Here is a 13,469-nt window from a genome sequence, read left to right as displayed (position 1 = left end):
AAGGACAGATGCAGGGGTTCCAAACGCCCAGGCTCAGCGCAGCACCTCGAGGTCAGCGTTTGCCAAGAGAGGAAAGCGGGGCTGTAGGACTGGGAGCGCCCCGTTCTCGACCGCCAAGGGGAATCTGCCTTCTCTTCCTGGAGCCGGCAGGAAAGTGGGAATCAGAGGAGCGGCACTGTGGCCTACCTGGCGGGGAAGTCGGTCATGAACAGCTCTGGAACCAGCTCCTGGAGAGGCACGGGGAGGTCGGGGTGTCTGGGGCAGGAGATGAAGTCCTGCTCAATGGCCGTGAGCACGCAGTCTTCCATGTCGAAGTACTGCACGCCCTCTGCTTTCTCACTCGGGTCCGTGTGCGGGGCCCAGGAGGTCTCGCACACCGGGCAGGGCACATATTGCTCCATGAGCGGGGTCCCGTCGCTCTCTGTGGCTGTCAGGGCTACATGGGGACAGAGCAGGAGACAGTTTATCTGAAGGTGGCCGCAGGTGGGTCCCTGAGCAGCCCCAGGTGGGCTTTTCAGAGGAGGGGGTCTGGGTGCCCCTGCCTGGACCCTAGGGAGTGGCTGACCCATGATTGTGTCCTTGGGTTCTTTTCTGGAGAGCGAGATCCTGAAAGCCCCGCACCAGGAAAGGTCAGGGATGCACTGGACAGACAGTGGGTGGTCTAGACCCTCAGCGGGCTGGCTGAGGAGGGGCTGAGAGGTTGGGGATCCCTCCTGCACGGCTGGGCCCCGACAGGATGCTGCGGGCTGCGTCTCAGCTATGCCACGCTCCAGCAACCGAACCACAACCAATAAGGAGCTATTCTTAAAATTAGAAACATAAGGCTTGCAATTACTATGATCCTTCCTAGAAGAGCAAGGCAGGGGGAGAAATGAGTGCAAATTATAACAGACAGAACCTAGTCATTTTACCTGTGTTCCCTGGGGCAGGAGGCACACAGCTTTTCCGCACGCCTCTGAAAGGAGGTGCAAAGAAGTAGCCTCCAAGGCACCTCAGGGTGAGCTGATGGCCTGCCTTGTGCAGGAGAGGAGGACTCCTAGAACCTTCTGGGCACATCTGCTATCTGCAGGCCCGTGTGTAAGACATCCTGCCAGCTGGCTGGTGGTGCTGTCTCCGGAGCAGCCCTGTCTCAGGTGATGATCTAATGCCCACCCCTCCCCCAACTGTTAACTCTCCCCCAGCACCTGCTGTGGGGCTCACTGGGTGGCGGGGAGTCACTAAAGCCCAGGGAGGCTCATACGGGTCTAGAGGCTTCCTTGGATGACCAAGCATACCCAAACGGCCACAAGTCGCACACCAAACTGCCTTCTCTTGGACCCCTTTCTTTCTTTCGTTTTTTTTTTTTAAAGATTTATTATTTTAGAGAGAGAGAGAGAAAGAAAGAAGGGGGGAGGGGCAGAGGGAGAGGGAAACAAGCAGACTTCCCGCTGAGTGGGGAGCCTGACATGGGGCTCCATCCCACGACCCCGAGATCATGACCTGAGCCAAAACCAGGAGTTGGATGCTTAACTGACGGAACCACCCTGGTGTCCCTCTTGGGCCCCTTTCTAAGCTTTTTCCCAAAGGTCAGCGTTCCCACCAGCCCTGGGAGGCCCCCGGCCCCGGTGTCCAGAGCATGCACCCAAAGCACAGCCGGCCGGTGCTGCTTAAGCGTCTCCTCTGATGCTGTCCGGGGATCCGGCAGTGGCTGCAGGCCAGACACCAGCTCAGGGAGGGCGCAGGCCAGGCAGGTCTGGGAGTCCAAACCCATTCTCCGCTCTCTCGGCCGCCAGCCTTTGGAGGCTGAGGGCTCACGGGGAAGAGGCTGCCTGGTCTGCCCCACACAGCCTCCCGCAGGACACCCCGTGGTTTGTCTCCACTCTGGTAGCAAAACAAACAGGGGGCCTCAAAAGCTTCACTACAAGAAGTGTTTTCTTTGTGTGGATTGTCAATGACGAAGCTGATTAAAGGGCCATGTGGGTGGTTGGTCACCTCTGGGATTTGGGGGTGGGGGCAGGCAGGAAAGGAAAATGGGGGTCCTTGACAGGTGTGGCTCCCTTGCCTTCCCACCCCATCCATGGGGTCCCCCCAGATGTCAGCACTGTCCTCACTGTGAAAACAAGGCCTGTACCAAGCGCACATTGGGGGTCTTCTTAGACCATGCGGGGCACCCAGGATCGTCTGTCTTCCCACACACTGTGTGCAACCAGCAGGCCAAGGCTGCACATGCCCTCTGGGGTCTGGGCCCACATCTTCCCCGTAGCGCCCACACCCATGTCACAGCCGGACTCCCTCCAGGGATCAGGATTCTGTCAAAAGGCCATTAGGACCTCTCTGGTTTCCGTGGGCTGAATCCCGGTGAGACTTCAGCTCCCAAAATAACGAGCCCCACCCTGACTCGTAAAGAAACGTTAACATGAGCGAAGACTTGGTTCAAGAACATCCTCTTACCGGGAAACCACTGATCGATCAGGGAGTTGACATGGTCTGTGATAAAAGCCATGGCAGAGAAGTCCCTCATTTCTGACTGGCAAATGATTTTTATCCCTCCGCTTTTTTTCTTTTTCCAGTTCACATCTGAGGATTCCACACTGCAACCCAGAAAGGAAGAACCCACTGTGATTGGCCGTGGAGGGCCCTGGGATGATCTCCTTGCCTCCTGAGGCTGAGACCCAACCCCAGGGACCACCCCACCCCCATCCTCACTCCAGGACTCTGTGCCCCGGCAGGACGGTCAGGGGGACCCGTGTTTGTGTACTTGCGTGTGGGACCCTGCCTCGTCCCCCCACCACTTCCCTGATGCCGACATCACCGAGACTTTGCGGGAAGCGATACTCAAGCAGGGACAGACCCCTGGGTGTGACCCTGGGGAAGGTTCTCGCCTCCTCTGAACTACAAGATTCTCGTTTGCCAGGTGGCAGCTGGTGCCGGGGAACATCTATGTGAAAGCTCCAGGCACTGAGAACGGCTCAGGTCAGGCCCTCAAAGGAAGACCCTTTCTCCTTCTCCTTCTCTTCTCGTGGAGTTGAAGAATATTTTGAAAACTTCAGTGTAAATATGAAATAATCTTGTGTGTTTATTAAAGCTGATTAAAAGTCATTTATTAAACCTTTTGAGCTGACTTTAGGTCTTTCTCTCTCTGAAAAAAGTAAAGAAACCAGGAAAAGGGAGCAAAGTTTTGTATCTTGTTATGTCATGTGGAGGATCCATGGTGTCACCTGGGCCATCGTCACTTAGGACAAGGGCATAAGGCCAGATGGCAGCCAGGCCCCCACAGGTGTCACCCAAGTGACCACGGGGATGCCAGAGGCTCTCAGCCAGAGCTCAGGGGCCGCCCACTTCCCTCAAGTCCTGGGCTGTGGTCACCATACCCTCCCTCACTTTTCCTGACCTTCTAGGGGAGAGGTGGAAGGGGGTGAGGAGATGGGGACACTCTGGACATTTGCAGGGGAGGGGCTCCTATTCCTAGCAGGCGGCCATAATGAGCCACCTTGGGAGAACTCTGTGGACACCAAGTGGACGGTCTCCCGGAGGAGGCCGACTCGGGGGCTGTTCCCAAGCACCACGGGGACCCAGCCAGGTGCGTTCCCGAGTATTCCTACCTGAGGTAGCCCCCATCGAAAGTGACCAGAAGCCCTTCCTGCCAATAGATGGTCTGATTTCTTTTCACTCGGAATGTGCTGCAGCGATTTCTCTGGCTTCCTGTAAAACTATAAATGGTGACTTTCCTGTGTCTGCTTTTAGTATTCTTCCTGTTTTCAAAAAGCTGAAAGACAGAGAAAAGACCCTGCTTAAGTATTCTAGCCTCCTCACTGGTCCCAGGCAGAGCTCTGACGAGGCCGGCCTGGCTGCATCATGATAAATGACCCCCGTCTTTCCCACCCCCTCCTCCCAGACCACGCAGCCCGCTGCCAAATTAAACACTGAATTATCTGGAGGGGTCCCCACGACACTCTAGGGGCACATTTTCCCCAAAGGATTGATAATAGGCTCTTCTTTTTCAAACCTTTTCCCTCCCTGATTTGACAAGCAAAAATTCATGTTAGAAAATGTAGAAAATACAGAAAAATGCACAAAAAAACCCAAAACAACTTAACACTAAGCAGAGAGATTTTGGGCTGAGGGTATTTTATTCCAGGATTTAAAAAATTTTTCTGTCTACGTATATGTTTGGAAAACAGCTAAAGCCGTATTTTCTAATTCTGTATTTTTAATTTTCTAAATTTCTCATTTTGGTTGCTTTTAAAAACTTCACTTTTCCTATGCCATTAAAAACTCACATAAAAGTCATTTTTCTAAAGCTCAGTACTTTGTGAAGTGCAGTGACGTCCTGATCAGATCCTTCATTTCTTTTGACTATTTAGGTCGTTCCAATCTTTCGCTCCCTCAAACGGGCCAACGATCCATGAAAAGTCACAAAGCTTTCTCTGATTTCGAATGATTTCCTTCGCTCACCTTTTTAGCAATAGGATTATTGCGGCAAAGGGTCTGAATGGTTTTAGGTTCTGGATATGGACCGAGGAGCCGCTTTTGAAACAGTTAGACCATATATGCACGGACCACGGCGTGAGAACCCGTCAAGTTCTGGGGTTGGCTCCTGGGGTTTTAGTCTGATTTGAGAGGTGCAAAGTGGCCAGCATCTCCTCTGCTGCTTGAATTTGTATGCCTTTGATTACTCCTGAGACTGAACTCGCTCTCCTCATCTGAATTTCAATGGGACTTTTCCTCTCATTGGGAGTGAGGGATACTGCCTGGAAGGGTGCCTGCCTCCACACCCAGCTGGGCCCCTCTGCCCCCCACACAGAGCCCACTTGCAAGCTCAGGCCTCACACGATGACAGATGACAACGCTGTGTTCTGTGACCTCCCACTTAGAACACGGCAGGCGGACAGTTCAAAGGGAGGGCAGAGTGACCCAGTCAGAACTCTAGACCAGTCAACTCCTGCACCCACTCTTCCCATCATCCATGGGCCCCCCACCCCCAGGCCTTGCAAACAAGTCCCTCCCCCCAACGTGGGCCACAGCAGTTATGATTTTCAGGCTCTCGTATTTATTTTTTAACATTTCAGTAAAATGGGAAGCTCAAAGAATATATTTAGCCACGGGGTTGTTAATTCCGTAAGGGCTGTTTCATTAGAATGTGGCAAAAACAAACCCATGCTGAATTTAACATCAATTATTCAACAGCCCAACTTTATGCCAGGGGTGCTCATACAGTAAAGTGGGCCAGAATCATCCTGGAGTTTCTGACGTGGTGGGTGTGGGGTGGGCCCACAGATTTGCATTTCTAGCAAGGTCCCAGGTGAACCCAGGGAAAGGAACGCCTTGGGTCAGCTCTTCATTGCTTCCAGACCAAGTTAAAGATCCACACCTGTGGTTCTCAAGTGCGCCTGGACAGGGAAATCACCTGGGAAGCTTTAAAAACTCCCAGTGCCTGGGTGCCGCCCCCGGAGAGCCTCATTTAGGCAGCCTGCGCTCTGTCCATGTCTGGTAGAAGCTCCCCAGGTGAGTCTGGTGCACCACCTGGGCAGCAAAACCACGGTTCTAAAGTCACGGTTCTCCAAGCGTGGTCCCCAAACCTGTGGCACCTCCGGGGACAATGGTTAGATACGCAAAATGCTGGGTCCCAGTCCACACCCACTGCATCGGAACCTCTGAGTTTCCTCTGAGCCATTTCTGCTGTGACAAGCCTTCCAGGGGATGTTTGATGCAGATTGGTTTACAACCACGGCCCCTACAATGCGGATTCGGAGCCAGCGCTGGCCTCCTGGGTCTAAGGGGTTGCAGTCAAGCCCTTCCAGCAAAGGGCCTCTCCTTCCCGTGCAGGCCCAGCTGCAGGTGCCCTGTGCGCCCCGCCCCCTGCCCCCCGCCGAAACGGAGGCTACCTGCAGGTCCATCTCTGCCAGGCTGATCAGCATCCGTGCGATAAACCTTTGCCAGAAACCGACGGGAACAAAGCTCATCTTAAACACTCTCTGAATGGTGTTGGCCTTGGGGTGCCGCATGCCGTGAGTGTCCAGGCCGGGTTTGGATGGAAGGAGGTGTGGCAGGAGGTAGCTGGAACACATCCATGGGGACAGGTGAGCAGTGTTGCCTGGCCTGGGCTCGCTGCCCTCGTGCCTCCCCGCCCAGGGCCTTTGGAATTCTACTTTTAGAAAGACAGAGGAGTTTCAGTGTTTGAGAATGGACGCTTCGAGAGGAAATGAAGATGGGGACAGCAAAGATAGCTCTCAAGGCCTCTAGGACAGCGACTAGAATATGCTAAGGGAAGACATGAAAACGTCTGTGGTCATAAACACATCAGACGTAGTAAATCTCGGTTCGCTCTCTATAAACGGGGCTGTGACTAGGGAATCGCTGAAAATTAATTTTGGATGGTGAAGGAGACACAAATACAGCTGCACGGTTCCAAGGCCCATGCAGACATGGGGCTCCGAGTCATGTTTGTTTTTCGGCTTGGAAGCGATTTACTGTTCTTGGTCGGTTGAGATAACACCATGGCCTTGCAAGTTAGAATGAGGCTGTGCACAGAGGGACGTTTTATGAGAGCGTTCTTGCGCATGGTAAAAGTGCTGAGTCACCGAGTCAGCTGGCAACAGCCGAAGCTGCGGAGGCCCCTCCAGGAACGCGCCTGAAAACCAGCATCGTCCATGTGCGCAGAGCAGCAGGGGCAGGCACAGGGCGGCCCTCCGGCGGGCCCTTTTCTGAACAAAGGTCGTGCCTTCAGCTCCCCTGAGGCTTTTAAATACATCAGTTTAGGTCCAATGAAGTATCTTTAGAATATTCTGGAAAAGACCCCTGAAAATATCGTAGAAGTGTCCATCCCGGCTCTGTATCTTCAGCACACGGTGTAACCTTGTGCAGATTCTCCTTTCCTGACGTGGGAAGAGAAAGGACACCTGTCCCACAGGGTTGGTGGAGGGGAGGCCCCAAGGGGTCAGGAAGTGAAGTTTTAGGTCATTTTTAGCCACTTCAGATCTGGGGAAAGAGGACCTTCTCAATCACCCCAGCTACAGTGTCTCTGCCTCCACCCCCAGGCCTTTCTCCAAGCCTGATTTATTCCTTCGTGTTCTGGAAAGTCCTTGTTTATCTGTTCGGTGTCCCTCCCCAGTCTGGAGGCCCTCCTCAGTGCCTTGCAGTGATTTATCCTGTTTCCTCCGCCCACACCACACTCGGCTTGGAGCTTACACTGGCCAGGTCCTGCAGCTTCCTTCTCTCCTGGTAGGTGCTGAGTGGGGGGAGGGAGCAGGCTCTGAACCCAGGTGCCCCAGCCGGCAGCACAGCGCCCACAGAGTGGGTGCGCAATACTGCCAAAGGCAGAGACCACTCGGAAGCCAGCATGGGAAAGGAAGAGATTCAAACTGGCAACAGAAGCCCAAGCCCGCTGACACCTGCTATCCTGCTGGAACGCAATCACTAGAGGTGAAAGGCTGAACCAGGGGATGCCCAGAGAGTCAGCAAGATGGGGATTAAAGAGGTGAATTCTTCCCGTGCCTGCCGGACAAAACCTGGGGTGGGGGGCCCCGTGTCTACCCCGAGGAGCTGTCTGGGGCTGCACCACCGTGACTGCCTCAGCCGGGCAGGAGCTCTCAGAGATGCTGAGCTGCGTTGGTAACCAAGTACAAGTTTATGCGCGAGGAGACGGAACTTGCCTAGGGCACAAGGGAACTATTGTAACTGTGCTAAAATGGAAAATGCCCGGACACTCTCGACTTTATATGGAACAAGACGCCACTGGCTTTGAGTACTTAGCACAGAGGAAGAGTAACATAATAATGCTGATAACATCTGATGTCTCTGGAGCTTTTTTTCTTTTTAAGACTTATTTATTTTAGAAAGAGAGAGAGAGCACACGTGTGTGCGTACAAGCAGGGGGAGGGGGAGAGAGAGAGAATCTCAAGCAGACCCTGTGCTGAGCGAGAAGCCCGATGCGGGGCTTGATCTCAAGACCCCGAGATCATGACCTGAGCTGAAATCAAGAGTCAGGTGCTTAACCGACAGAGCCACCCAGGGACCCCTTCTTTGCAGCTTTTAAGTGCAGGAGACACTTTTCATACTTTACGTGTATTATCTGATTTAATCCTCACGATGATTATCATACTAGTTGATGACTGTATTATTCCCATTGCACAGATGAGACAGGAAAGGCAGCTGGGATTCATACTCAGGTGTTCTGGCCCTGTGGTTTCACCGGCTGTACTATAAGTCTCCCAGAAGACTCGGCCATGACCTGGCTGATTTATGGTTCAATAGGATATACATGTATGTATAACAAACTTGCTTTTACTGAGTGCTGGTAACCCCTCATTCCTCTAACCTGTCAATAAAATAACCGGAAAATGGTCCGATTTGGCAATGCTGTAAACTCAGAGGTGCCTCACTTTGCAGGGACCAATGTCAAGGACACCTCAAGGTCATGGTGTGAAGGATCATGTGGACCTTGAATTTCTCTTTGGGGTTTCTCCTTTTAGGACTCACTCATGGCTTCCAGGGGGCTGGAGCAATAAGAGGCCCTCTCCCAGAGTTACAAGATCGAGCAGAAATCTGGGTGGTGCCTCGGGCACAGTGGCCCAGGTCTGGCTCCCAGGAGGCCCAGTCTATATGCAGGTGGAGTCTCCAGGCTGGCCACACAGGGTCCAGGCCAGCTTGCCAGGAGTCTCCAGTGGGCATGCCCCCATAGCTCTAGGACTGGGGGACAGGTGGTGACACGGTCTGTGATAGGTGCGGGGAAAAGGTCTGCAGATTTGGGGTCCTGGTTACTGTCTTGTGGGCAACATCAGCATCAGACCCAGGAAGTGGCTGAAACTGAAATTTGGGCACGGAGGCCCTGCGTGCCCAGCTGGATCGGACCCACGTACACTCTCCCCCCACCCCAACCCCTTCCGCCCCTGCATTTTGAAGCCAGGCTGTGTAATTAGCATGCACATCCTTGTCACTTACCCCATTTGCATTCACCAAATAACCAAGGAATCCACCCTCTAAAACATGAGCCCCACCCCCCCGCAAGATATTTTTCATGCCATTCTTGCGTGTTTTCCTGCATTTTTTTTCTCAGTGAATGCGTTTCTCTGAACCCCCTGAAAAGAGAGACCCATGGCCCAGGAAGAAGCAGCCAGCACAGGCAGGCAGGTCGTCCCCATGGCCCGTCCCTGGAGCTCTTGGTCAAGCCACCAGTGACCCCGGTCTCCATCCCTCCCTCCGGGGCATGGTGTGAGCAGCCCGGCCGTGGCCTCACCTGTCGTTGGCCACAGGCAGGGCTATCTCGAACTTGGCCAGGAACTGGAAGTACTGCTCCTCCGTCTGCTGCGTGAAGCCTGTCCCCACCAGCAGCATCCTGAGGTCCTCTGCCCGGATCACCCCATTCTTGGCCACGGACCGCGAGCCCTTGATGTTGAAGATCCTCTGCAGGCACTCGGACAACCAGATGGGGTCAAGGAAGTAGAGGTTCCTCAGGCCGCGGCTGGTGTCCGGGAAGTGCAGCAGGGTGCCGGTTTCTATGAGGAAGCCGATGGCTGCCCAGGGAAGGGGAGGACGAAGCAGCATCAGACCAAGGGTGACAGGGACTCTGGGGTGACCTAGTCCCTACGGGGCTGGGTCCCACGTTCTTCTTAGGAAGCAAGCCATGCTCCCAGCACACACGGCCCTTTAGATGGCTCTGCAGCCCTGTCCCGGGTTCCCGAGTGGCACCCCGTGACTCTCGCCGACGTGCTGAGCTGACGGCCAGCCGGGGCGCTCCGGACCGCCCACCTCCAGCTTTCGCGGAGCCCATCTGTGCAAATGTGCCTCCTCGTTACAACGGCACCAAGCACCTGAAGTGCTCGGACGGTCATTCGCAGACAGGTGCAGAGCGGCGGAGGGGACTCCCCCTATCCGGGCCCGCCCCCCGCCCCCGGGCTCCCCACTCACCGGACTGCAGGTCCTCGTAGTCCTTGATGTCGTTGTCGGGCATCTGCTCCACCAGCTGCTCCAGCTGCCTGTCCGTCAGGTACTGCACGTCGTCGCTCAGGCTGCGGCGCTGCTGCTCGGCCAGCACGGCCTCCTGGAGGCTCAGGTAGCTCCTGGGGATCTGGGGGACAGGGGGGCTGGCTTGGTCCCGCGGCTCCTGGCGCGCCCCGCCCTTCCCCGGAGGGCTGAGTAGGTGAGCGTCTCCTCTCACCCCCTCCTCCCCGGCCTGCCCCCTGAACCGCTCGCGCGGGGACCGCGGAGCCTGAGCACGCGGCACACGCGTCTGGATTCCCGACGGACAGGGAGCCTGAGGTACGCACCAGCCTGCCTGCGAGTTTCTGGCAGCCGATGGTGCTGCCCACGTCCTTCATGTTGCACGTGACATGGAAGATCAGCTGCCGCAGCCCCTCCTGGCCTTCCAGACTCTTGCAGGAGAGCTCGCTGCGAGTGCAAAACAGAACGTGATCGCTCATCGCACCGCTTCTCTCTGACGAGCGTCGCAGTGCCTCTGCGTCCCCAGGTTTTGTCCCTAATGCTGGCAAGTTAGAAGAACCCGTGAAAGGTGAACGCAGAGACATGTATTAAGGTCTCGCTTGGTGCAAAGCTCTGTGCGGGAAGCAACGCAGTATGTGTCCTGAGTGCGCCCATTTTACAGAGGAGGAACGTGAGGCCTGAAGGTGCGAGGTGACCCCCAAGGACACGGGCTGGAAAGGACCAGATTCGGGGTGGACCCAGGTCTGGCCCAGAGCCAGTGCCCCTGTTATCACAGGCCTCAGGGGTGTTCTCAAGGGCACACAAAGAATTTCTGACATTTGACATCAGGTTCAGCCAGATCCAGCATTCTGAGGCAAATGGAAGGGTCCCCTGGCCGGTCCCTGCACCAAGGTCTGTGGGAGTCCACCCAGACGGAGGGACCCTGAAAGCCCCCAGCACAGCGTAGCAACCCATGCTTGATTCCTATGAGAGAAGGCTTACTTAACTCGCTGAGCTCCTTCCGTCATCTGTGAGGTGGGCACAACGATCCCCATGACTCACAGGGCTGTCGTGAGTCCAAGGACAGGAGGTAAGAGAAGCAGCAAGCCCGGGGCCCCGGTCCCACTGGCACTGGCCCGGACCACTCTGACCCAGTGTAAGGGCCAGGGCCACGCCTGGGGTCTGTGATGGTCTAGAGATCAGCCAACGTGACAGGTGGTACACGAGTTTCTCTCTCCTGGTCCCGTGGGGGCTGTGGGACCCACGGGGAGGAGGGGACCCACACACCTGGAGAGGGTGTGTCCAGGCTCTGCCCTGCCAGTGCACTAGGGCAGCTTGCCTACCCAGGGCTGGGTCTGCTCCGGGGACTGAGCTGCCTCCCTGTGCCTGAAAGGGGCCCTGGAGAGCCCAGCCTGGGGCTCAGGAGCCCTCTGCAGGCAGATCCCGGTGTCCCCGGGAAGACGGACAAACGAGGAAGCAGTAAGAGAGAGCAGGACACTCACTGCAAGTGTTTGAAGGTGATGTCCGGGAAGCCCGTGGCCCTGGACCCAGAGGGCGAGCGGCAGAGTGCCAGCACGTAGGCGCGCAGCGTGGCGATTCTCTCCACTCGGAATTTGCTTTCAATTAAGTCCAGGTGCGTGCCGACCACCAGCACCACCGCGTTTGGGGCCTTGGCCTGCCAGAGAGAACCCCACAGCTGAGCACTGGCTCCCTTCACTCCACGAAGGGACCGGAAACAGCTCCCAGTAAACCTCTGTCAATCTTGAGGGCATGTTATGGCCAGAGGGGTTCCAGGAGCCACCGCAGAAGGGCTGGATTTCCGATCCCTTCAGCCAGTATGTCATCCACCTGTGACCTGGCCTGCATCCAGCCTCTTATCATCTTTACTCGTGAGGCAGGAGCTCTGTCTTCCTTTTTGGTCCGAGAGTGGGGGGCTGGCTCTTAAATGTAAGGTAGAAGGAAACTGGGAGAGCTCGGACACCCGTCTGGCCGAGGAGGGTTTTAAGGGCTCCACGGTGACCTATGACCCGGGGGTCCTCTGAAAGTCCGCCAAGATGCCCAGCGTTTCTCCCTGACCGTTTCCTTTTTTTTTCCTCAGTAAAGGGGGATGCTTCAGAGAAATGCCCCCCCACCCCGTGATGCTCCGAGGCCTGGGCCCTGCCGGGCTGGCGTCTCCTCACCTCGATGTTGAGCAGCCAGAACTGGAGGTTGGCCACGGCCTCCTCCCCCAGCGCCAGGTTCCAGACCACCACATACAGGGCCTTGTCTGTGAAGAAGCACTGGTTGACGGTGGCCATGCTGGCGGGGCCGCCGATGTCCCAGACGGTGAATTCCACAGACTCTACCTGCTTGAGCGACAGGGGCAGTGACAGGAGGCATTTAGGGACCAGGGTTTTATCAGTCAAATGGAGAGAATGGTGGCCTTCATCACGTGCTGTGCTTGGGGCCTAAAAAACAGCTTGGCCCATCCTGCTGTTTGTCTTGGGAATTAAGGAACCCAAGTGAGGGAAAGGGGCCCAGCAGTGCGGACGTGGGACTTCTGGAAGCTTCTTTCTACCGCTCACAGAGCAGGGGGCCGGGCCCTGGACGGCGGGCTCCCGTGGGCTGGGGCGTTTGCGTCCACCTGTGTCTGCGGAACACTGGGGACACGGTCCTGCCTCTGTCTCTGCTGCAGACGGTCAGACCTCCTGCTGGAGGGAACCCCGGGGCTGACGTTGGCACTCACACCAAGGCTTAACCTCCATCTGTGCGAGGGCGAGGGTGAGGCCGAGGAGATGGGCCTCCGAACTCGTGTAGGCCAGAGGGCGGCGCCCACCAAGGATGATGGGAAGCCGCCCCGACGTGGGACTCAAACAAAAGATTAGCTGTTGTGCTGCTGGGAAAGGCTGTGTAAACGGTGGTTTCTCTATCGTCCTATGAGCTAAGTAAGAGTCTGGCCCGAGCAGCCAAGGCTGCAGTTTTCTGCAGCAAAAGATCGTTTCCGCGACGTTGCACGTTGGCCGCTGAGACAAGGCGTGCTGACCTGCTTTTGCAAAGGAATGAAAATGGACAGCTGTTCTTAACTGGCTGAGGGCCCAGACACACGGGCAGGGACGTTTGAGAGATCAGGTGGTGGCTGTCCTTCGACAAAGGAGGGGAAATTATAACGCTGGCCGAAAGGAAGTGGGGGTCAAAGGACAGGAAAGATGGAAACAGCAATTCACCCCTCGGATCGCAGACAATCATTTGCTAAAGACCAGCTGGAAGAAAGTGATACTAAGTAATTGCTTAAAAAAAAAAAAAAAAAAAAAACCAAAAAACCCCCCAAAAAAACCCCAGGAGAGAATCCAGAGATTCTGGGTGACTTTAGAGAACGTCTGGACGAGTTAGTGAGATTCATTCCTGGGGTGTTCTGGGGTGGCGGTGGTTCTGCTGATGTTACGTACTAGGTATTTGACTGTTCTGACACTGCATACAGGCAGGACTCTGCCCTTCAGAGGACCAGTTTCTGGGTCTGTTAAAATATACAGCTTAAATGCTTAATGACCCGAACTAGAATGCCTGACTTGGCAAGTGATTTCGTGTAGAAGACT

The 13,469-nt window shown here is 55.5% G+C and overlaps 1 protein-coding gene across 5 annotated transcripts in view; it reads right to left on the bottom strand.

Moving 5' to 3' along the window:
* The window catches only part of LRRK1 (leucine rich repeat kinase 1), a 120,976-nt gene that overhangs the window by 23,078 nt on the left and 84,429 nt on the right, over window positions 1–13,469 (bottom strand). For 4 of the 5 annotated variants that reach the window (XM_087856716.1, XM_087856714.1, XM_087856715.1 and 1 more), the window contains 9 exons: window positions 12,078–12,245; window positions 11,400–11,572; window positions 10,245–10,365; window positions 9,886–10,045; window positions 9,215–9,491; window positions 5,865–6,036; window positions 3,582–3,745; window positions 2,431–2,570; window positions 187–436 (listed from right to left, as the gene is read on the bottom strand). In XM_087856716.1, coding sequence (XP_087712842.1) covers window positions 187–436; window positions 2,431–2,570; window positions 3,582–3,745; window positions 5,865–6,036; window positions 9,215–9,491; window positions 9,886–10,045; window positions 10,245–10,365; window positions 11,400–11,572; window positions 12,078–12,245 — 1,625 coding nt within the window. The remainder of the gene's footprint in view (window positions 1–186; window positions 437–2,430; window positions 2,571–3,581; window positions 3,746–5,864; window positions 6,037–9,214; window positions 9,492–9,885; window positions 10,046–10,244; window positions 10,366–11,399; window positions 11,573–12,077; window positions 12,246–13,469) is intronic. The other variant, XM_045795383.2, reaches the window with a different exon arrangement.

This window comes from Ursus americanus, chromosome 28 (genome assembly GCF_024610735.1).
Source record: "Ursus americanus isolate L20-20 chromosome 28, mUrsAme1.1.p, whole genome shotgun sequence".
Taxonomy (NCBI): Eukaryota; Metazoa; Chordata; class Mammalia; order Carnivora; family Ursidae; genus Ursus; species Ursus americanus.
Note: the sequence above shows the minus strand (reverse complement) of the source record. Positions and strands in the feature narration are given on the sequence as shown.